The sequence below is a fragment of the Engystomops pustulosus genome, chromosome 4 (genome assembly GCF_040894005.1).
Source record: "Engystomops pustulosus chromosome 4, aEngPut4.maternal, whole genome shotgun sequence".
NCBI classification, from domain to species: Eukaryota; Metazoa; Chordata; class Amphibia; order Anura; family Leptodactylidae; genus Engystomops; species Engystomops pustulosus.
In genome coordinates this window covers 1,541,094-1,565,512 of record NC_092414.1, presented here as the reverse complement: position 1 = coordinate 1,565,512, position 24,419 = coordinate 1,541,094, and the positions used below count along the sequence as shown (strand labels likewise).

General features: G+C 59.8%; 1 protein-coding gene across 1 annotated transcript in view; it reads right to left on the bottom strand.

Moving 5' to 3' along the window:
• Positions 1 to 5,342: 5,342 nt before the first annotated feature.
• PYROXD1 (pyridine nucleotide-disulphide oxidoreductase domain 1) overlaps positions 5,343 to 24,419 on the bottom strand; it is a 30,304-nt gene continuing 11,227 nt past the window's right edge. Inside the window, exons 5-12 of the mRNA XM_072144780.1 lie at positions 20,370 to 20,443; positions 16,880 to 17,049; positions 16,525 to 16,601; positions 16,321 to 16,453; positions 8,859 to 8,971; positions 8,648 to 8,770; positions 8,437 to 8,574; positions 5,343 to 8,334 (exon numbers count right to left, since the gene is read on the bottom strand). Of these exons, the coding sequence (XP_072000881.1) occupies positions 8,086 to 8,334; positions 8,437 to 8,574; positions 8,648 to 8,770; positions 8,859 to 8,971; positions 16,321 to 16,453; positions 16,525 to 16,601; positions 16,880 to 17,049; positions 20,370 to 20,443 (1,077 nt within the window). The 3' untranslated portion in view covers positions 5,343 to 8,085. The remainder of the gene's footprint in view (positions 8,335 to 8,436; positions 8,575 to 8,647; positions 8,771 to 8,858; positions 8,972 to 16,320; positions 16,454 to 16,524; positions 16,602 to 16,879; positions 17,050 to 20,369; positions 20,444 to 24,419) is intronic.

The following is a 24,419-nucleotide window of genomic DNA, read 5'->3' as shown; positions in this document are numbered from 1 at the left end:
ATGCTCCTGATGAGCTCAGTATTGTGTGTGGCCTCCACGTGCCTGTATGTCCCCCCTACAACACCTGGGCATGCTCCTGATGAGGCTCAGTATTGTGTGTGGCCTCCACGTGCCTGTATGACCTCCCTACAACACCTGGGCATGCTCCTGATGAGGCTCAGTATTGTGTGTGGCCTCCACGTGCCTGTATGTCCCCCCTACAACACCTGGGCATGCTTCTGATGAGGTCAGTATTGTGTGTGGCCTCCACGTGCCTGTATGTCCCCCCTACAACACCTGGGCATGCTCCTGATGAGGTCAGTATTGTGTGGCCTCAACGTGCCTGTATGACCTCCCTACAACACCTCGGCATGCTCCTGATGAGGCTCAGTATTGTGTGTGACCTCCATGTGCCTGTATGACCTCCCTACAACACCTCGGCATGCTCCTGATGAGGTCAGTATTGTGTGTGGCCTCCACGTGCCTGTATGACCTCCCTACAACACCTCGCATGCTCCTGATAAGGCTTAGTAGTGTGTGTGGCCTCCACGTGCCTGTATGACCTCCCTACAACACCTGGGCATGCTCCTGATGAGGCTCAGTAGTGTGTGTGGCCTCCCTGTGCCTGTATGACCTCCCTACAACACCTCAGCATGCTCCTGATGAGATCAGTATTGTGTGTGACCTCCATGTGCCTGTATGACCTCCCTACAACACCTCAGCATGCTCCTGATGAGGTCAGTATTGTGTGTGGCCTCCACGTGCCTGTATGACCTCCCTACAACACCTCGGCATGCTCCTGATAAGGCTTAGTAGTGTGTGTGGCCTCCACGTGCCTGTATGACCTCCCTACAACACCTGGGCATGCTCCTGATGAGGCTCAGTAGTGTGTGTGGCCTCCACGTGCCTGTATGACCTCCCTACAACACCTCAGCATGCTCCTGATGAGGCTCAGTATTGTGTGTGGCCTCCATATTCCTGTATGTCCTCTCTACAACACCTGGGCATGCTCCTGATGAGGCTCAGTATTGTGTGTGGCCTCCACGTACCTATATGTCCTCCCTACAACACCTGGGCATGCTCCTGATGAGGCTTAGTATTGTGTGTGGCCTCCACGTGCCTGTATGACCTCCCTACAACACCTGGGCATGCTCCTGATGCGGCTTAGTATTGTGTGTGGCCTCCACGTGCCTGTATGACCTCACTACAACACCTGGGCATGCTCCTGATGCGGCTTAGTATTGTGTGTGGCCTCCACGTGCCTGTATGACCTCCCTACAACACCTGGGCATGCTCCTGATGCGGCTTAGTATTGTGTGTGGCCTCCACGTGCCTGTATGACCTCCCTACAACACCTGGGCATGCTCCTGATGAGGTCAGTAGTGTATGTGGCCTCCACGTGCCTGTATGACCTCCCTACAACACCTGGGCATGCTCCTGATGAGGTCAGTAGTGTGTGGCCTCCACGTGCCTGTATGACCTCCCTACAACACCTGGGCATGCTCCTGATGAGGTCAGTAGTGTGTGACCTCCACGTCCCTGTATGACCTCCCTACAACACCTCAGCATGCTCCTGATGAGATCAGTATTGTGTGTGACCTCCATGTGCCTGTATGACCTCCCTACAACACCTCGGCATGCTCCTGATGAGATCAGTATTGTGTGTGACCTCCATGTGCCTGTATGTCCTCCCTACAACACCTCGGCATGCTCCTGATAAGGCTTAGTAGTGTGTGTGGCCTCCACGTGCCTGTATGACCTCCCTACAACACCTGGGCATGCTCCTGATGAGGCTCAGTAGTGTGTGTGGCCTCCACGTGCCTGTATGACCTCCCTACAACACCTCAGCATGCTGCTGATGAGGCTCAGTATTGTGTGTGGCCTCCATATTCCTGTATGTCCTCTCTACAACACCTCGGCATGCTCCTGATGAGGCTCAGTATTGCGTGTGGCCTCCACGTACCTATATGTCCTCCCTACAACACCTGGGCATGCTCCTGATGAGGCTTAGTATTGTGTGTGGCCTCCACGTGCCTGTATGACCTCCCTACAACACCTGGGCATGCTCCTGATGAGGCTCAGTAGTGTGTGTGGCCTCCACGTGCCTGTATGACCTCCCTACAACACCTCAGCATGCTCCTGATGAGGCTCAGTATTGTGTGTGGCCTCCATATTCCTGTACGTCCTCTCTACAACACCTCGGCATGCTCCTGATGAGGCTCAGTATTGCGTGTGGCCTCCACGTACCTATATGTCCTCCCTACAACACCTGGGCATGCTCCTGATGAGGCTTAGTATTGTGTGTGGCCTCCACGTGCCTGTATGACCTCCCTACAACACCTGGGCATGCTCCTGATGCGGCATAGTATTGTGTGTGGCCTCCATGTGCCTGTATGACCTCCCTACAACACCTGGGCATGCTCCTGAGGAGGTCAGTAGTTTATGTGGCCTCCACGTGCCTGTATGACCTCCCTACAACATCTGGGCATGCTCCTGATGAGGTCAGTAGTGTGTGGCCTCCACGTGCCTGTATGACCTCCCTACAACACCTGGGCATGCTCCTGATGAGGCTCAGTATTGTGTGTGGCCTCCGTGTGCCTGTATGACCTCCCTACAACACCTGGGCATGCTCCTGATGAGGCTCAGTATTGTGTGTGGCCTCCACGTGCCTGTATGACCTCCCTACAACACCTGGGCATGCTCCTGATGAGGCTCAGTAGTGTGTGTGGCCTCCACGTGCCTGTATGACCTCCCTACAACACCTCAGCATGCTCCTGATGAGGCTCAGTATTGTGTGTGGCCTCCATATTCCTGTATGTCCTCTCTACAACACCTCGGCATGCTCCTGATGAGGCTCAGTATTGCGTGTGGCCTCCACGTACCTATATGTCCTCCCTACAACACCTGGGCATGCTCCTGATGAGGCTTAGTATTGTGTGTGGCCTCCACGTGCCTGTATGACCTCCCTACAACACCTGGGCATGCTCCTGATGCGGCTTAGTATTGTGTGTGGCCTCCACGTGCCTGTATGACCTCCCTACAACACCTGGGCATGCTCCTGATGCGGCATAGTATTGTGTGTGGCCTCCACGTGCCTGTATGACCTCCCTACAACACCTGGGCATGCTCCTGATGAGGTCAGTAGTGTATGTGGCCTCCACGTGCCTGTATGACCTCCCTACAACATCTGGGCATGCTCCTGATGAGGTCAGTAGTGTGTGGCCTCCACGTGCCTGTATGACCTCCCTACAACACCTGGGCATGCTCCTGATGAGGCTCAGTATTGTGTGTGGCCTCCGTGTGCCTGTATGACCTCCCTACAACACCTGGGCATGCTCCTGATGAGGCTCAGTATTGTGTGTGACATCCACGTGCCTGTATGACCTCCCTACAACACCTGGGCATGCTCCTGATGAGGTCAGTAGTGTATGTGGCCTCCACGTGCCTGTATGACCTCCCTACAACACCTGGGCATGCTCCTGATGAGGTCAGTAGTGTGTGGCCTCCACGTGCCTGTATGACCTCCCTACAACACCTCAGCATGCTCCTGATGAGATCAGTATTGTGTGTGACCTCCATGTGCCTGTATGACCTCCCTACAACACCTCAGCATGCTCCTGATGAGGCTCAGTATTGTGTGTGACTTCCACGTGCCTGTATGACCTCCCTACAACACCTCAGCATGCTCCTGATGAGATCAGTATTGTGTGTGACCTCCATGTGCCTGTATGACCTCCCTACAACACCTCGGCATGCTCCTGATGAGGTCAGTATTGTGTGTGGCCTCCACGTGCCTGTATGACCTCCCTACAACACCTCGGCATGCTCCTGATAAGGCTTAGTAGTGTGTGTGGCCTCCACGTGCCTGTATGACCTCCCTACAACACCTGGGCATGCTCCTGATGAGGCTCAGTAGTGTGTGTGGCCTCCACGTGCCTGTATGACCTCCCTACAACACCTCAGCATGCTCCTGATGAGGCTCAGTATTGTGTTTGGCCTCCATATTCCTGTATGTCCTCTCTACAACACCTCGGCATGCTCCTGATGAGGCTCAGTATTGTGTGTGGCCTCCACATACCTATATGTCCTCCCTACAACACCTGGGCATGCTCCTGATAAGGCTTAGTATTGTGTGTGGCCTCCACGTGCCTGTATGACCTCCCTACAACACCTGGGCATGCTCCTGATGCGGCTTAGTATTGTGTGTGGCCTCCACGTGCCTGTATGACCTCCCTACAACACCTGGGCATGCTCCTGATGCGGCTTAGTATTGTGTGTGGCCTCCATGTGCCTGTATGACCTCCCTACAACACCTGGGCATGCTCCTGATGAGGTCAGTAGTGTATGTGGCCTCCACGTGCCTGTATGACCTCCCTACAACACCTGGGCATGCTCCTGATGAGGTCAGTAGTGTGTGGCCTCCACGTGCCTGTATGACCTCCCTACAACACCTGGGCATGCTCCTGATGAGGCTCAGTATTGTGTGTGGCCTCCGTGTGCCAGTATGACCTCCCTACAACACCTGGGGATGCTCCTGCTGAGGCTCAGTATTGTGTGTGACCTCCACGTGCCTGTATGACCTCCCTACAACACCTCAGCATGCTCCTGATGAGATCAGTATTGTGTGTGACCTCCATGTGCCTGTATGACCTCCCTACAACACCTCGGCATTCTCCTGATGAGGTCAGTATTGTGTGTGGCCTCCACGTGCCTGTATGACCTCCCTACAACACCTCGGCATGCTCCTGATAAGGCTTAGTAGTGTTTGTGGCCTCCACGTGCCTGTATGACCTCCCTACAACACCTGGGCATGCTCCTGATGAGGCTCAGTAGTGTGTGTGACCTCCCCGTGCCTGTATGACCTCCCTACAACACCTCCGCATGCTCCTGATGAGGTCAGTAGTGTGTGTGGCCTCCACGTGCCTGTATGACCTCCCTACAACACCTCAGCATGCTCCTGATGAGGCTCAGTATTGTGTGTGGCCTCCATGTTCCTGTATGTCCTCCCTACAACACCTCGGCATGCTCCTGATGAGGTTCAGTATTGTGTGTGGCCTCCACGTACCTATATGTCCTCCCTACAACACCTGGGCATGCTCCTGATGAGGCTTAGTATTGTGTGTGGCCTCCATGTGCCTGTATGACCTCCCTACAACACCTGGGCATGCTCCTGATGCGGCTTAGTATTGTGTGTGGCCTCCATGTGCCTGTATGACCTCCCTACAACACCTCCTTATGAGGCTCAATAGAGTGTGTGGCAATCCGAGGGGAGGGGCTACTGCTCTATGGTCCCGCCCCTCATCTTGGAGCCCTGGGGAGAGGAGGAAGGAGGACTGTGAGGGAACAATTGAAGGTAAGTAAGTTTTTTTTTTTTATTAAACAGGAGGGGAGGGAGGCCACAATATGAGGGGGGTTGAGGCTACAGGAGAAGACTGGAGGACGGGGCCACAATATGAGGGGGGTTGAGGCTACAGGAGAAGACTGGAGGACGGGGCCACCATATGAGGGGGATGGAGGCTACAGGAAGGACGGGGCCACCATATGAGGGGGATGGAGGCTACAGGAGAAGACTGGAGGACGGGGTCACAATATGAGGGGGGTGGAGGTTACAGGAGAAGACTGGAGGACGGGGCCACAATATGAGGGGGACGGCGGCCACAATATGAGGGGGATGGAGGCTACAGGAGAAGACTGGAGGACGGGGGCCACAATATGAGGGGGGTAGAGGCTACAGGAGAAGACTGGAGGTCGGGCCACAATATGAGGGGGATGGAGGCTACAGGAGAAGACTGGAGGACGGGGTCACAATATGAGGGGGGTGAAGGCTACAGGAGAAGACTGGAGGACGGGGGCCAGAATATGAGGGGGGCGGAGGCTACAGTAGAAGACTAAAGGACGGGGGCCACAATATGAGGGGGGTGGAAGCTACAGGAGAAGACTGGAGGACGGGGGCCACATGTAGAACATTTACAACACGGGTCGAGGCTTCAGAACCGTTTGCTCCTGGAGCCTCTGCTTCATTTTTCCGGAGTTTTTTTCCGGTTGTTGATGAGTTGATGTTGTATCTTGTTACAGAAACCTCCAATATTTCCCTTGTGAGGCGTCGCCCAGGTCCGTGTATTATGTCATCCAATAATGTCATTCTGTAGTCGTAGTCAGATGATCTGTAGCAAAGTTTCAGTGAGTTCTGTAAATATCCATGTTGTGTTCTGCTGATGAAGGAGCCCTGAAAGCTGCAAATATAAGAGGAGGCTTCTATCTCACCACAAGTGCTTTATTCCTGTACAGGTCAGTGCTGCTCTATAACAACCATCCTGCTGCTGCAGCTGAGCGAGTTGTGGCTGAGATCTTCTCCATATTCTTTGTGCGGTGTATGGGAGCACAGTCTCCCGCCCCGTCCAGGGAGAAGAGGCTGCAGCGGGGAAACTACAGAGCAGCGGCACCCCCCATCACTCGTCTGCAGGTCCCGGTACAGAGCAGCGGCACCCCCCATCACTCGTCTGCAGGTCCCGGTACAGAGCAGCGGCGCCCCCCATCACTCGTCTGCAGGTCCCGGTACAGAGCAGCGGCACCCCCCATCACTCGTCTGCAGGTCCCGGTACAGAGCAGCGGCGCCCCCCATCACTCGTCTGCAGGTCCCGGTACAGAGCAGCGACGCCTCCCGTCACCCCAGTCTGCAGGTCACGGTACAGAGCAGCGGCGCCCCCCATCACTCGTCTGCAGGTCCCGGTACAGAGCAGCGGCGCCTCCCATCACTCGTCTGCAGGTCCCGGTACAGAGCAGCGACGCCTCCCGTCACCCCAGTCTGCAGGTCCCGGTACAGAGCAGCGGCGCCTCCCATCACTCGTCTGCAGGTCCCGGTACAGAGCAGCGGCACCCCCCATCACTCGTCTGCAGGTCCCGGTACATAGCAGCGGCGCCTCCCATCACTCGTCTGCTGGTCCCGGTACAGAGCAGCCGCGCCTCCCGTCACCCCAGTCTGCTGGTCCCGGTACAGAGCAGCGGCACCCACCATCACTCGTCTGCAGGTCCCGGTACAGAGCAGCGGCGCCTCCCATCACTCGTCTGCAGGTCCCAGTACAGAGCAGCGGCACCCCCCATCACTCGTCTGCAGGTCCCGGTACAGAGCAGCGGCGCCTCCCGTCACCCCAGTCTGCTGGTCCCGGTACAGAGCAGCGGCACCCCCCATCACTCGTCTGCAGGTCCCGGTACATAGCAGCGGCGCCTCCCGTCACCCCAGTCTGCTGGTCCCGGTACAGAGCAGCGCCGTCTCCCGTGACCCCAGTCTGCAGGTCACGGTACAGAGCAGCGGCGCCTCCCGTCACCCCAGTCTGCAGGTCCCGGTACAGAGCAGCGGCGCCTCCCGTCACCCCAGTCTGCAGGTCACGGTACAGAGCAGCGGCGCCTCCCGTCACCCCAGTCTGCAGGTCCCGGTACAGAGCAGCGGCGCCTCCCGTCACCCCAGTCTGCAGGTCACGGTACAGAGCAGCGGCACCCCCCCTCACTCGTCTGCAGGTCCCGGTACAGAGCAGCGGCGCCTCCCGTCACCCCAGTCTGCAGGTCCCGGTACAGAGCAGCGGCGCCTCCCGTCACCCCAGTCTGCAGGTCCCGGTACAGAGCAGCGGCGTCTCCCGTGACCCCAGTCTGCAGGTCCCGGTACAGAGCAGCGGCGTCTCCCGTGACCCCAGTCTGCTGGTCCCGGTACAGAGCAGCGGCACCCCCCCTCACTCGTCTGCAGGTCCCGGTACAGAGCAGCGGCGCCTCCCGTCACCCCAGTCTGCAGGTCTCGGTACAGAGCAGCGGCGTCTCCCGTGACCCCAGTCTGCAGGTCTCGGTACAGAGCAGCGGCGTCTCCCGTGACCCCAGTCTGCAGGTCCCGGTACAGAGCAGCGGCGCCCCCCATCACTCGTCTGCTGGTCACGGTACAGAGCAGCGGCGCCTCCCGTCACCCCAGTCTGCAGGTCCCGGTACAGAGCAGCGGCGCCTCCGTCACCCCAGTCTGCGGGTCACGGTACAGAGCAGTGGCACCTCCGTCACCCCAGTCTGCAGGTCACAGTACAGAGCAGCAGTTCCATCCATAGGAGAGCAGCGGCGCCTTAATCTCTTCTAGTCAAAGTAATCTTCGATGTCGATGTTTGGGTCCAGCAGATCCTCCCCGTACACAGACAGATCCATCTGGTTCAGGATGAGGTTCTCGAAGGTCTCCTCCAGGTCGGTGTCTCCGATCAGCACGGCGCCCATCATGCGCCCGCCCTGCATCACCACCTTCACGTATTCGTGGCCCCGGGTGCAGCGCAGCAGCAGGTGGTGGTCGGGGCCCAGGCCCTGCGCGTTGTACTTGCCCAGGAGGATGACCTGTGTGGGAGAGAAGACGCCATTGGGATCACGGGGTGTCAGTACTCGCTGCGCCGTGCGTGGAGGGGGCGTGATATATACAGGAGGCGCCGCATCACGCACCTTATAGTTGAAGAATTTTGTGACGTGAGAGAAGAGCTCGAAGCAGAAGTCCATGTCGATGCTCTCCCCCCGCCGCTCGGCCGCCATGCACTTTGCCGCGTAGCAGCCCATCTGCCGCGCCTGAGTCCACAGCCGCATCTGTCACAGACCAATCACAGGCTCCATTATTACAAGGTCACACATTAGAGGGCGGCGGTCACATGACCCGTACCTGATGCCAGTGGGGGCTGGGGGTCCATCCGGTGCTGCACACATCCCCTGCTGCGTACACATGCCGCACCGATGTCCTCATGTGATCGTCCACCTTCAGGCCTCTGTCCTCCCCGATAGCAAACTGCACAAGCAGAATATGAATCACAGACCCCTCCCCCAGTACCAGACCCCGCCCCAAAATTAATCCAGAGTATAACCCCAAATCTCACATTATTCCCGCTGACAAACGGTTCCACGTTGGGGACGACTCCGGTGGCGCTGACGATGAAGTCACAACCAAATATCTTCCCATTGGTCAGTTCAGCGTAGACCGGCCAATCAGCTGCAAGACAGGAAAATGAACATTCCTGGAATAATCCCAATACTTCACTCTATACGGACCGATAACTGCAGTCCCTGAACACAGCAGCGGAGGGCAGCACAGGGCAGGTGCATAGATGTAAGGGCCCCGACAGGAGGAACAAGAGAGAAATAACCAAATCTAAGGAGGGATCGGGGCGGTAACATTCAGCTTATAAAGCCTTAAGAAGATAGATGGGTATTTCCATGGAGCCGCCTCACGCAGATGCCCTCTCAGCACATAGGGTGGAGACGCTCTGGTAGATCTGGCTGCAGGATGCAGATGCCCTCTCAGCCCATGGGGTGGAGACGCTCTGGTAGATCTGGCTGCAGGATGCAGATGCCCTCTCAGCCCATGGGGTGGAGACACTCTGGAAGATCTGGCTGCAGGACGCAGATGCCCTCTCAGTCCATGGGGTGCAGACGCTCTGGTAGATCTAGCTGCAGGATGCAGATGCCCTCTCAGCCCATAGGGTGGAGACACTCTGGTAGATCTGGCTGCACGACGCAGATGCCCTCTCAGCCCATGGGGTGGAGACGCTCTGGTAGATCTGGCTGCATGACGCAGATGTCCTCTTAGCACATGGGGTGGAGACACTCTGGTAGATCTAGCTGCACGACGCAGATGTCCTCTCAGCCCATAGGGTGGAGACACTCTGGTAGATCTAGCTGCACGACGCAGATGCCCTCTCAGCCCATGGGGTGGAGACGCCCTGGTAGATCTGGCTGCACGACGCAGATGCCCTCTCAGCCCATGGGGTGGAGACGCCCTGGTAGATCTGGCTGCACGACGCAGATGCCCTCTCAGCCCATGGGGTGGAGACGCCCTGGTAGATCTGGCTGCACGACGCAGATGCCCTCTCAGCACATGAGGTGGAGACGCACTGGTAGATCTGGCTGCAGGATGCAGATGCCCTCTCAGCCCATGGGGTGGAGACGCTCTGGTAGATCTGGCTGCAGGATGCAGATGCCCTCTCAGCCCATGGGGTGGAGACGCTCTGGTAGATCTGGCTGCACGACGCAGATGTCCTCTCAGCACATGGGGTGGAGACGCTCTGGTGGATCTGGCTGCACGACGCAGATGCCCTCTCAGCCCATGGGGTGGAGACGCCCTGGTAGATCTGGCTGCACGACGCAGATGCCCTCTCAGCCCATGGGGTGGAGACGCTCTGGTAGATATGGCTGCACGACGCAGATGTCCTCTCAGCCCATAGGGTGGAGACACTCTGGTAGATCTGACTGCAGGATGCAGATGCCCTCTCAGCTCATGGGGTGGAGACGCTCTGGTAGATCTGGCTGCACGAAGCAGATGCCCTCTCAGCCCATGGGGTGGAGACGCCCTGGTAGATCTAGCTGCACGACGCAGATGCCCTCTCAGCCCATGGGGTGGAGACGCCCTGGTAGATCTAGCTGCACGACGCAGATGCCCTCTCAGCCCATGGGGTGGAGACGCCCTGGTAGATCTGGCTGCCTGACGCAGATGCCCTCTCAGCCCATGGGGTGGAGACGCTCTGGTAGATCTGGCTGCAGGATGCAGATGCCCTCTCAGCCCATGGGGTGGAGACGCTCTGGTAGATCTGGCTGCACGACGCAGATGCCCTCTCAGTACATGGGGTGGAGACGCCCTGGAAGATCTGGCTGCCCGATGCAGATGCCCTCTCAGCCGATGGGGTGGAGACGCCCTGGTAGATCTGGCTGCACAACGCAGATGCCCTCTCAGTACATGGGGTGGAGACGTCCTGGTAGATCTGGCTGCAGGATGCAGATGCCCTCTCAGCCCATGGGGTGGAGACGCTCTGGTAGATCTGGCTGCACGACGCAGATGCCCTCTCAGCCCATGGGGTGGAGACGCACTGGTAGATCTGGCTGCAGGATGCAGATGCCCTCTCAGCCCATGGGGTGGAGACGCACTGGTAGATCTGGCTGCAGGATGCAGATGCCCTCTTAGCCCATGAGGTGGAGACGCACTGGTAGATCTGGCTGCAGGATGCAGATGCCCTCTCAGCACATGGGGTGGAGACACCCTGGTAGATCCGGATGCCTGACGCAGATGCCCTCTCAGCCCATGGGGTGGAGACGCTCTGGTAGATTTGGCTGCCCGTGCAGATGCCCTCTCAGCACATGGGGTGGAGACGCTCTGGTAGATCTGGCTGCCCGATGCAGATGCCCTCTCAGCCAATGGGGTGGAGACGTCCTGGTAGATCTGGCTGCAGGATGCAGATGCCCACTCAGCCCATGGGGTGGAGACGCCCTGGTAGATCTGGCTGCACGACGCAGATGCCCTCTCAGCACATGGGGTGGAGACGCCCTGGTAGATCTGGCTGCACGACGCAGATGCCCTCTCAGCCCATGGGGTGGAGACGCCCTGGTAGATCTGGCTGCACGACGCAGATGCCCTCTCAGCACATGGGGTGGAGACGCCCTGGTAGATCTGGCTGCACGACGCAGATGCCCTCTCAGCACATGGGGTGGAGATGCTCTGGTAGATCTGACTGCATGACGCAGATGCCCTCTCAGTACATGGGGTGGAGACGCTCTGGTAGATCTGGCTGCATGACGCAGATGCCCTCTCAGCCCATGGGGTGGAGATACCCTGGTAGATCTGGCTGCACGACGCAGATGTCCTCTCAGCACATGGGGTGGAGACGCTCTGGTAGATCTGGCTGCCCGACGCAGATGCCCTCTCAGCCCATGGGGTGGAGACGCTCTGGTAGATCTGGCTGCACGACGCAGATGCCCTCTCAGCCCATGGGGTGGAGACGCTCTGGTAGATCTGGCTGCACGACGCAGATGCCCTCTCAGCCCATGGGGTGGAGACGCTCTGGTAGATCTGGCTGCACGACGCAGATGCCCTCTCAGCCCATGGGGTGGAGACGCTCTGGTAGATCTGGCTGCACGACGCAGATGCCCTCTCAGCCCATGGGGTGGAGACGCTCTGGTAGATCTGGCTGCACGACGCAGATGCCCTCTCAGTCCATGGGGTGCAGACGCTCTGGTAGATCTAGCTGCAGGATGCAGATGCCCTCTCAGCCCATAGGGTGGAGACACTCTGGTAGATCTGGCTGCAGGATGCAGATGCCCTCTCAGCTCATGGGGTGGAGACGCTCTGGTAGATCTGGCTGCACGACGCAGATGCCCTCTCAGCCCATGGGGTGGAGACGCCCTGGTAGATCTAGCTGCACTACGCAGATGCCCTCTCAGCCCATGGGGTGGAGACGCCCTGGTAGATCTAGCTGCACGACGCAGATGCCCTCTCAGCCCATGGGGTGGAGACGCCCTGGTAGATCTGGCTGCCTGACGCAGATGCCCTCTCAGCCCATGGGGTGGAGACGCTCTGGTAGATCTGGCTGCACGACGCAGATGCCCTCTCAGTACATGGGGTGGAGACGCCCTGGAAGATCTGGCTGCCCGATGCAGATGCCCTCTCAGCCGATGGGGTGGAGACGCCCTGGTAGATCTGGCTGCACAACGCAGATGCCCTCTCAGTACATGGGGTGGAGATGTCCTGGTAGATCTGGCTGCAGGATGCAGATGCCCTCTCAGCCCATGGGGTGGAGACGCCCTGGAAGATCTGGCTGCCCGATGCAGATGCCCTCTCAGCCGATGGGGTGGAGACGCCCTGGTAGATCTGGCTGCACAACGCAGATGCCCTCTCAGTACATGGGGTGGAGACGTCCTGGTAGATCTGGCTGCAGGATGCAGATGCCCTCTCAGCCCATGGGGTGGAGACGCTCTGGTAGATCTGGCTGCACGACGCAGATGCCCTCTCAGCCCATGGGGTGGAGACGCACTGGTAGATCTGGCTGCAGGATGCAGATGCCCTCTTAGCCCATGAGGTGGAGACGCACTGGTAGATCTGGCTGCAGGATGCAGATGCCCTCTCAGCACATGGGGTGGAGACACCCTGGTAGATCCGGATGCCTGACGCAGATGCCCTCTCAGCCCATGGGGTGGAGACGCTCTGGTAGATTTGGCTGCCCGTGCAGATGCCCTCTCAGCACATGGGGTGGAGACGCTCTGGTAGATCTGGCTGCCCGATGCAGATGCCCTCTCAGCCAATGGGGTGGAGACGCCCTGGTAGATCTGGCTGCAGGATGCAGATGCCCTCTCAGCCCATGGGGTGGAGACGCCCTGGTAGATCTGGCTGCACGACGCAGATGCCCTCTCAGCACATGGGGTGGAGACGCCCTGGTAGATCTGGCTGCACGACGCAGATGCCCTCTCAGCACATGGGGTGGAGATGCTCTGGTAGATCTGACTGCATGACGCAGATGCCCTCTCAGTACATGGGGTGGAGACGCTCTGGTAGATCTGGCTGCATGACGCAGATGCCCTCTCAGCCCATGGGGTGGAGATACCCTGGTAGATCTGGCTGCACGACGCAGATGTCCTCTCAGCACATGGGGTGGAGACGCTCTGGTAGATCTGGCTGCAGGATGCAGATGCCCTCTCAGCACATGGGGTGGAGACGCTCTGGTAGATCTGGCTGCCCGACGTAGATGCCCTCTCAGCCCATGGGGTGGAGACGCTCTGGTAGATCTGGCTGCACGACGCAGATGCCCTCTCAGCCCATGGGGTGGAGACGCTCTGGTAGATCTGGCTGCACGACGCAGATGCCCTCTCAGCCCATGGGGTGGAGACGCTCTGGTAGATCTGGCTGCACGACGCAGATGCCCTCTCAGCCCATGGGGTGGAGACGCTCTGGTAGATCTGGCTGCACGACGCAGATGCCCTCTCAGCCCATGGGGTGGAGACGCTCTGGTAGATCTGGCTGCACGACGCAGATGCCCTCTCAGTCCATGGGGTGCAGACGCTCTGGTAGATCTAGCTGCAGGATGCAGATGCCCTCTCAGCCCATAGGGTGGAGACACTCTGGTAGATCTGGCTGCAGGATGCAGATGCCCTCTCAGCTCATGGGGTGGAGACGCTCTGGTAGATCTGGCTGCACGACGCAGATGCCCTCTCAGCACATGGGGTGGAGATGCTCTGGTAGATCTGACTGCATGACGCAGATGCCCTCTCAGTACATGGGGTGGAGACGCTCTGGTAGATCTGGCTGCATGACGCAGATGCCCTCTCAGCCCATGGGGTGGAGATACCCTGGTAGATCTGGCTGCACGACGCAGATGTCCTCTCAGCACATGGGGTGGAGACGCCCTGGTAGATCTGGCTGCACGACGCAGATGCCCTCTCAGCACATGGGGTGGAGATGCTCTGGTAGATCTGACTGCATGACGCAGATGCCCTCTCAGTACATGGGGTGGAGACGCTCTGGTAGATCTGGCTGCACGACGCAGATGTCCTCTCAGCCCATGGGGTGGAGACGCTCTGGTAGATCTGGCTGCCCGACGCAGATGCCCTCTCAGCCCATGGGGTGGAGACGCTCTGGTAGATCTGGCTGCACGACGCAGATGCCCTCTCAGCCCATGGGGTGGAGACGCTCTGGTAGATCTGGCTGCACGACGCAGATGCCCTCTCAGCCCATGGGGTGGAGACGCTCTGGTAGATCTGGCTGCACGACGCAGATGCCCTCTCAGCCCATGGGGTGGAGACGCTCTGGTAGATCTGGCTGCACGACGCAGATGCCCTCTCAGCCCATGGGGTGGAGACGCTCTGGTAGATCTGGCTGCACGACGCAGATGCCCTCTCAGTCCATGGGGTGCAGACGCTCTGGTAGATCTAGCTGCAGGATGCAGATGCCCTCTCAGCCCATAGGGTGGAGACACTCTGGTAGATCTGGCTGCACGACGCAGATGCCCTCTCAGCACATGGGGTGGAGACGCTCTGGTAGATCTGGCTGCAGGATGCAGATGCCCTCTCAGCCCATGGGGTGGAGACGCCCTGGTAGACCTGGCTGCACGACGCAGATGCCCTCTCAGCCCATGGGGTGGAGACGCTCTGGTAGATCTGGCTGCACGACGCAGATGTCCTCTCAGCACATGGGAGGGGGAGAGGACTTGTCCGGATTAGTTTTCCATGACCTTCTGAGAAAAGTTTCAGCCATGGGGTCTTCTAGCAGACCCACATCCTCAAATGGTGGAGAGGCCTAGAAGTTCCTGCGACTGGAGCGTCTACTTTAGGTATTGGATTCCACAAGGTCGCGTCTTCCTCAGGATTTTCAGGATCCTTCCAATCTTTTAGTCAGACTAGTAATATTATTATGAACCGGAAACTTTTTCTCTTCTCTCCTAGACCTTCAAACAGTTTATCCGTCACAGAATGGTGTCCCCCGGGATCTCCCGTATCCATGGTGGTGCTGACCGCTCTTGGCTCCTCATCCACATCTGCCGGAGCGCTGGCCCAGACTATGAGATCGCCCTTCTATAACGTAGCTTGCAGCTGCAGTAGATGCTCGGGGGTTGGGGAGAGATCTTCTTCTTTTTTCCCTATTTCATCTTTAATATAAGATTTGAGACTGGTCATGAGAGATGGCGATTCATCCGCCAGTCATAATGTGTGTTGTCCTATCTATAAGACGAGGATAACTATTTTCCACAAATACCGTACCGGGGGGGGGCTCAAGATGAGGGAGCGACCTGGACACTGGAGCTCCAGCAGCTTCCAGGACTCCTGGGCACCCGATGTAGACGTATATCACATCCATCCAGGGACCTCAGAGGGAGGAGGCACAATACGAGGGAGCTGCCTCCCGCACACCTCAGCGTCTCCATCCACCGGAGCTAAGATTTTAAACAGAACTCCTTGGTAGACGTCACTGTCGTCCGCTGCGCCCCTCAAGTCTGGCCGGAATCAGCCGGGAGTGAGGAAGAGAAAGGTCCCACCCCGTTACCAGCATGGGGGCACACCTGGGCTCATCGGTGGCCCACGGACCAGACGTGCCCAGGATTGGGGGTTGTGCGCTTTAAGTTGTTCCCGGCACCAGCCGGAGCAGAGTTCCACTACTTTTAAATAATTCCATTTCGTTTCCTGTCCCCGTGCGGGAATCACTCCTGTCAGAGCCGTTACTAATATTACTCTCTGTTATCAGCCACTTCCCCCTGCAGTCCTCACCTGGCTCAGCGGTGGCGCCCCCAGCCTCTCCTCCTGGCACACATAATGGGGGGGGTATGTAGTGCCATTACTCTCTGTTATCAGCCACTTGCCCCTGCAGTTCTCACCTGGCTCAGCAGTGGCGCCCTCAGCCTCTCCTCCTGGCACACATGATGGGGGGGTATGTAGTGCCATTACTCTCTGTTATCAGCCACTTCCCCCTGCAGTCCTCACCTGGCTCAGCGGTGGCGCCCCCAGCCTCTCCTCCTGGCACACATAATGGGGGGGGGTATGTAGTGCCATTACTCTCTGTTATCAGCCACTTGCCCCTGCAGTTCTCACCTGGCTCAGCAGTGGCGCCCTCAGCCTCTCCTCCTGGCACACATGATGGGGGGGTATGTAGTGCCATGAATTCGTGCTGGAGGAGGACCCTCTTCACTTCACATTCCACCTCGATGTGGACGCAGCGTGGGGTCTGTGGGTGACATTACAGGTGACGGAATTATACATATTAGGGTACAGCGCCCCCAGTGTTGGGGTACAGACCTCCTGAGCAGCTCGTAGATCCATCCCTTCATGCCAGTCTGGGCCCAAAGCGCTGCCGAGCCGACCGTCCTCCCGCCCTGGAATAAAGAACATTAGTGTTTGGGGTAGGAGCAGGTGGTCTCCTAGTACTGCGCCCCCTCCACTGTGTGCAGTCTGGCGCCCCCCATGGGTGGTGTACTGACCAGTGCCCTTCCCCAGCACTCACCGGGGCCCCCCTGGGTGGTGTACTGACCAGTGCCCCTCCCCCAGCACTCACCGGGGCCCCCCTGGGTGGTTACTGACCCGTACCCTCCCCCAGCACTCACCGGGGGCCCCCTGGGTGGTTACTGACCCGTGCCCCTCCCCCAGCACTCACCGGGGCCCCCCTGGGTGGTGTACTTGGTCCTCTTGCAGAGCAGGGGGGTCTGCAGCTTCTCGCACTTTAGTTGTGGGATGAGGAATTCTGCGGCTCCGGCATCAAAGAAAGTGTTTCCAATGGATCGATCCCTGATGGCCCAAACCACCTGACAGCCCGACATCTCGTACCTGGGAGGGGGGAGAGAGAGAGAGACATCTCGTACCTGGGAGGGGGGAGAGAGAGAGACATCTCGTACCCGGGAAGGGGGAGAGAGAGATACATGTTGTACCCGGGAAGGGGGAGAGAGAGATACATGTTGTACCCGGGAAGGGGGAGAGAGAGATACATGTTGTACCCGGGAGGGGGGGGGAGAGAGAGAGACATCTCGTACCCGGGAGGGGGGAGAGAGAGAGAGAGACATCTCGTACCTGGGAGAGGGGAGAGAGAGAGAGACATCTTGTACCCGGGAGGGGGGAGAGAGAGAGAGAGACATCTTGTACCCGGGAGGGGGGAGAGAGAGAGAGAGAGACATGCCGTACCCGGGAGGGGGGAGAGAGAGAGAGACATCTTGTACCCGGGAGGGGGGAGAGAGAGAGAGACACATCTTGTAACCGGGAAGGGGGAGAGAGAGAGACATCTTGTACCCGGGAAGGGGGAGAGAGAGAGACATGTCGTACCCCGGAGGGGGGAGAGAGAGAGAGACATGTTGTATCCGGGAGTGGAGAGAGAGAGAGAGAGAGAGAGAGATCTTGTACCCGGGAGGGGGGAGAGAGAGAGAGAGAGACATCTTGTACCCGGGAGGGGGGAGAGAGAGAGAGACATCTTGTACCCGGGAGGGGGGAGAGAGAGAGAGACACATCTTGTAACCGGGAAGGGGGAGAGAGAGAGACATCTTGTACCCGGGAAGGGGGAGAGAGAGAGACATCTTGTACCCGGGAAGGGGGAGAGAGAGAGACATGTCGTACCCCGGAGGGGGGAGAGAGAGAGAGACATGTTGTATCCGGGAGTGGAGAGAGAGAGAGAGAGAGAGAGACATCTCGTACACGGGAAGGGGGAGAGAGAGACATGTCGAGAGAGAGAGAGAGAGAGAGACATGTCGAGAGAGAGAGAGAGAGAGAGACATGTCGAGAGAGAGAGAGAGAGAGACATGTCGAGAGAGAGAGAGAGAGAGAGAGAGAGAGAGAGAGAGAGAGAGAGAGAGAGAGACATGTCGTACCTGGGAGGGGGGAGAGAGAGAGACATGTCGTACCTGGGAGGGGGGAGAGAGAGAGACATCTTGTACCCGGGAGGGGGGAGAGAGAGAGACATCTTGTACCCGGGAGGGGGGAGAGAGAGAGACATGCCGTACCCAGGAGGGGGGAGAGAGAGAGACATGCCGTACCCGGGACGGGGGAGAGAGAGAGAGACATGCCGTACCCGGGACGGGGGAGAGAGAGAGAGACATGCCGTACCCGGGACGGGGGAGAGAGAGAGAGACATGCCGTACCCGGGAGGGGGGAGAGAGAGAGAGACATGCCGTACCCGGGAGGGGGGAGAGAGAGAGAGACATGCCGTACCCGGGAGGGGGGAGAGAGAGAGAGACATGCCGTACCCGGGAGGGGGGAGAGAGAGAGAGACATGCCGTACCCGGGAGGGGGGAGAGAGAGAGAGACATGCCGTACCCGGGAGGGGGGAGAGAGAGAGAGACATGCCGTACCCGGGAGGGGGGAGAGAGAGAGAGACATGCCGTACCCGGGAGGGGGGAGAGAGAGAGAGACATGCCGTACCCGGGAGGGGGGAGAGAGAGAGAGACATGCCGTACCCGGGAGGGGGGAGAGAGAGAGAGACATGCCGTACCCGGGAGGGGGGAGAGAGAGAGAGACATGCCGTACCCGGGAGGGGGGAGAGAGAGAGAGACATGCCGTACCCGGGAGGGGGGAGAGAGAGAGAGACATGCCGTACCCGGGAGGGGGGAGAGAGAGAGAGACATGCCGTACCCGGGAGGGGGGAGAGAGAGAGAGACATGCCGTACCCGGGAGGGGGGAGAGAGAGAGAGACATGCCGTACCCGGGAGGGGGGAGAGAGAGAGAGACATGCCGTACCCGGGAGGGGGGAGAGAGAGAGAGACATGCCGTACCCGGGAGGGGGGAGAGAGAGAGAGACATGCCGTACCCGGGAGGGGGGAGAGAGAGAGAGACATGCCGTACCCGGGAGGGGGGAGAGAGAGAGAGACATGCCGTACCCGGGAGGGGGGAGAGAGAGAGAGACATGCCGTACCCGGGAGGGGGGAGAGAGAGAGAGACATGCCGTACCCGGGAGGGGGGAGAGAGAGAGAGACATGCCGTACCCGGGAGGGGGGAGAGAGAGAGAGACATGCCGTACCCGGGAGGGGGGAGAGAGAGAGACAGAGACAGAGAGAGAGAGACAGAGAGAGAGAGAGAGAGAGAGATCTCGTACCCGGGAGGGGGGAGAGAGAGAGAGACATCTCGTACCCGGTAGGGGGGAGAGAGAGACATCTTGTACCCAGGAAGGGGGAGAGAGAGAGACATGTCGTACCCCGGAGGGGGGAGAGAGAGAGACATGTCGTACCCCGGAGGGGGGAGAGAGAGAGAGAGACATCTCGTACCCGGGAAGGGGGAGAGAGAGAGACATGTTGTACCCGGGAAGGGGGAGAGAGAGAGAGACACGTTGTACCTTGGAGGGGGGAGAGAGAGAGACATGTTGTACCCGTGAGGGGAGAGAGAGACATCTCGTACCCGGGAGGGGGGAGAGAGACATCTCGTACCCGGGAGGGGGGAGAGAGAGAGATCTCGTACCCGGGAAGGGGGAGAGAGATAGAGAAATGTCGTAACCCGGAGGGGGGAGAGAGAGAGAGACATGCCGTACCCGGGAGGGGGGAGAGAGAGAGAGACATGCCGTACCCGGGAGGGGGGAGAGAGAGAGAGACAGAGACAGAGACAGAGAGAGAGAGACAGAGAGAGAGAGAGAGAGAGAGAGAGAGAGATCTCGTACCCGGGAGGGGGGAGAGAGAGAGAGAGAGACATCTCGTACCCGGTAGGGGGGAGAGAGAGACATCTTGTACCCAGGAAGGGGGAGAGAGAGAGACATGTCGTACCCCGGAGGGGGGAGAGAGAGAGACATGTCGTACCCCGGAGGGGGGAGAGAGAGAGAGAGAGACATCTCGTACCCGGGAAGGGGGAGAGAGAGAGACATGTTGTACCCGGGAAGGGGGAGAGAGAGAGAGACACGTTGTACCCTGGAGGGGGGAGAGAGAGAGACATGTTGTACCCGTGAGGGGAGAGAGAGACATCTCGTACCCGGGAGGGGGGAGAGAGAGACATCTCGTACCCGGGAGGGGGGAGAGAGAGACATCTCGTACCTGGGAGAGAGAGACTGACGAGAGACCCCGGAAAGGGACGAGGCGGACGGGGGAGAGGCGGACGGGGGAGAGATCTGGCTGTAATGTCCCTGTGCGAGGCTCTAGCTGCAGTTTCGTTACTTTGTGTCAGCAGGGATGATCTCCACTTACACCAGCTCCAGGGCGATCCCGCCATTGCCCACAACCATCACACGCCGCGCCTGCGCCAGATGCTGCTGGAAGGCCTGTAACATGGATAGAGAGGGGGGGGGGTCAGAGGTGCCAGGGCTGGGGGAGGGGCACTTACCTGGGCGCTGTCTGTATTACGGTCAGGGGTGCCAGGGCTGGGGGAGGGGCACTTACCTGGGCGCTGTCTGTATTACGGTCAGGGGTGCCAGGGCTGGGGGAGGGGCACTTACCTGGGCGCTGTCTGTATTACGGTCAGGGGTGCCAGGGCTGGGGGAGGGGCACTTACCTGGGCGCTGTCTGTATTACGGTCAGGGGTGTCAGGGCTGGGGGAGGGGCACTTACCTGGGCGCTGTCTGTATTACGGTCAGGGGTGCCAGGGCTGGGGGAGGGGCACTTACCTGGGCGCTGTCTGTATTACGGTCAGGGGTGCCAGGGCTGGGGGAGGGGCACTTACCTGGGCGCTGTCTGTATTACGGTCAGGGGTGCCAGGGCTGGGGGAGGGGCACTTACCTGGGCGCTGTCTGTATTACGGTCAGGGGTGCCAGGGCTGGGGGAGGGGCACTTACCTGGGCGCTGTCTGTATTACGGTCAGGGGTGCCAGGGCTGGGGGAGGGGCAGTTACCTGGGCGCTGTCTGTATTACGGTCAGGGGTGCCAGGGCTGGGGGAGGGGCACTTACCTGGGCGCTGTCTGTATTACGGTCAGGGGTGCCAGGGCTGGGGGAGGGGCACTTACCTGGGCGCTGTCTGTATTACGGTCAGGGGTGCCAGGGCTGGGGGTGGGGCACTTACCTGGGCGCTGTCTGTATTACGGTCAGGGGTGCCAGGACTGGGGGAGGGGCACTTACCTGGGCGCTGTCTGTATTACGGTCAGGGGTGCCAGGGCTGGGGGAGGGGCACTTACCTGGGCGCTGTCTGTATTACGGTCAGGGGTGTCAGGACTGGGGGAGGGGCACTTACCTGGGCGCTGTCTGTATTACGGTCAGGGGTGCCAGGGCTGGGGGAGGGGCACTTACCTGGGCGCTGTCTGTATTACGGTCAGGGGTGCCAGGGCTGGGGGAGGGGCACTTACCTGGGCGCTGTCTGTATTACGGTCAGGGGTGCCAGGGCTGGGGGAGGGGCACTTACCTGGGCGCTGTCTGTATTACGGTCAGGGGTGCCAGGGCTGTGGGAGGGGCACTTACCTGGGCGCTGTCTGTATTAGGGTCAGGGGTGCCAGGACTGGGGGAGGGGCACTTACCTGGGCGCTGTCTGTATTACGGTCAGGGGTGCCACGGCTGGGGGAGGGGCACTTACCTGGGCGCTGTCTGTATTACGGTCAGGGGTGCCAGGGCTGGGGGAGGGGCACTTACCTGGGCGCTGTCTGTATTACGGTCAGGGGTGCCAGAGCTGGGGGAGGGGCACTTACCTGGGCGCTGTCTGTATTACGGTCAGGGGTGTCAGGGCTGGGGGAAGGGCACTTACCTGGGCGCTGTCTGTATTACGGTCAGGGGTGCCAGGGCTGGGGGAGGGGCACTTACCTGGGCGCTGTCTGTATTACGGTCAGGGGTGCCAGGGCTGTGGGAGGGGCACTTACCTGGGCGCTGTCTGTATTACGGTCAGGGGTGTCAGGGCTGGGGGAGGGGCACTTACCTGGGCGCTGTCTGTATTACGGTCAGGGGTGTCAGGGCTGGGGGAGGGGCACTTACCTGGGCGCTGTCTGTATTACGGTCAGGGGTGCCAGGGCTGTGGGAGGGGCACTTACCTGGGCGCTGTCTGTATTAGGGTCAGGGGTGCCAGGACTGGGGGAGGGGCACTTACCTGGTCGCTGTCTGTATTACGGTCAGGGGTGTCAGGGCTGGGGGAGGGGCACTTACCTGGGCGCTGTCTGTATTACGGTCAGGGGTGTCAGGGCTGGGGGAGGGGCACTTACCTGGGCGCTGTCTGTATTACGGTCAGGGGTGCCAGGACTGGGGGAGGGGCACTTACCTGGGCGCTGTCTGTATTACGGTCAGGGGTGCCAGGGCTGGGGGAGGGGCAGTTACCTGGGCGCTGTCTGTATTACGGTCAGGGGTGCCAGGGCTGGGGGAGGGGCACTTACCTGGGCGCTGTCTGTATTACGGTCAGGGGTGCCAGGGCTGGGGGAGGGGCACTTACCTGGGCGCTGTCTGTATTACGGTCAGGGGTGCCAGGGCTGGGGGAGGGGCACTTACCTGGGCGCTGTCTGTATTACGGTCAGGGGTGCCAGGACTGGGGGAGGGGCACTTACCTGGGCGCTGTCTGTATTACGGTCAGGGGTGCCAGGGCTGGGGGAGGGGCACTTACCTGGGCGCTGTCTGTATTACGGTCAGGGGTGCCAGGACTGGGGGAGGGGCACTTACCTGGGCGCTGTCTGTATTACGGTCAGGGGTGCCAGGGCTGGGGGAGAGGCACTTACCTGGGCACTGTCTGTATTACGGTCAGGGGGGCCAGGGCTGTGGGAGGGGCACTTACCTGGGCGCTGTCTGTATTACGGTCAGGGGTGCCAGGGCTGGGGGAGAGGCACTTACCTGGGCACTGTCTGTATTACGGTCAGGGGTGCCAGGGCTGGGGGAGAGGCACTTACCTGGGCACTGTCTGTATTAGGGTCAGGGGTGTCAGGGCTGGGGGAGGGGCACTTACCTGGGCGCTGTCTGTATTAGGGTCAGGGGTGTCAGGGCTGGGGGAGGGGCACTTACCTGGGCGCTGTCTGTATTACGGTCAGGGGTGCCAGAGCTGGGGGAGGGGCACTTACCTGGGCGCTGTCTGTATTACGGTCAGGGGTGTCAGGGCTGGGGGAAGGGCACTTACCTGGGCGCTGTCTGTATTACGGTCAGGGGTGCCAGGGCTGGGGGAGGGGCACTTACCTGGGCGCTGTCTGTATTACGGTCAGGGGTGCCAGGGCTGTGGGAGGGGCACTTACCTGGGCGCTGTCTGTATTACGGTCAGGGGTGCCAGGGCTGTGGGAGGGGCACTTACCTGGGCGCTGTCTGTATTACGGTCAGGGGTGCCAGGGCTGGGGGAGGGGCACTTACCTGGGCGCTGTCTGTATTACGGTCAGGGGTGTCAGGGCTGGGGGAGGGGCAGTTACCTGGGCGCTGTCTGTATTACGGTCAGGGGTGCCAGGGCTGTGGGAGGGGCAGTTACCTGGGCGCTGTCTGTATTACGGTCAGGGGGGCCAGGGCTGGGGGAGGGGCACTTACCTGGGCGCTGTCTGTATTACGGTCAGGGGTGCCAGGGCTGGGGGAGGGGCAGTTACCTGGGCGCTGTCTGTATTACGGTCAGGGGTGCCAGGGCTGGGGGAGGGGCACTTACCTGGGCGCTGTCTGTATTACGGTCAGGGGTGCCAGGGCTGGGGGAGGGGCACTTACCTGGGCGCTGTCTGTATTACGGTCAGGGGTGCCAGGGCTGGGGGAGGGGCAGTTACCTGGGCGCTGTCTGTATTACGGTCAGGGGTGCCAGGACTGGGGGAGGGGCACTTACCTGGGCGCTGTCTGTATTACGGTCAGGGGTGCCAGGGCTGGGGGAGAGGCACTTACCTGGGCGTGGTCTGTATTACGGTCAGGGGTGCCAGGACTGGGGGAGGGGCACTTACCTGGGCGCTGTCTGTATTACGGTCAGGGGTGCCAGGGCTGGGGGAGAGGCACTTACCTGGGCGCTGTCTGTATTACGGTCAGGGGTGCCAGGACTGGGGGAGGGGCACTTACCTGGGCGCTGTCTGTATTACGGTCAGGGGTGTCAGGGCTGGGGGAGGGGCACTTACCTGGGCGCTGTCTGTATTATGGTCAGGGGTGCCAGGGCTGGGGGAGGGGCACTTACCTGGGCGCTGTCTGTATTACGGTCAGGGGTGTCAGGGCTGGGGGAGGGGCACTTACCTGGGCGCTGTCTGTATTACGGTCAGGGGTGTCAGGGCTGGGGGAGGGGCACTTACCTGGGCGCTGTCTGTATTACGGTCAGGGGTGCCAGGGCTGGGGGAGGGGCACTTACCTGGGCGCTGTCTGTATTATGGTCAGGGGTGCCAGGGCTGTGGGAGGGGC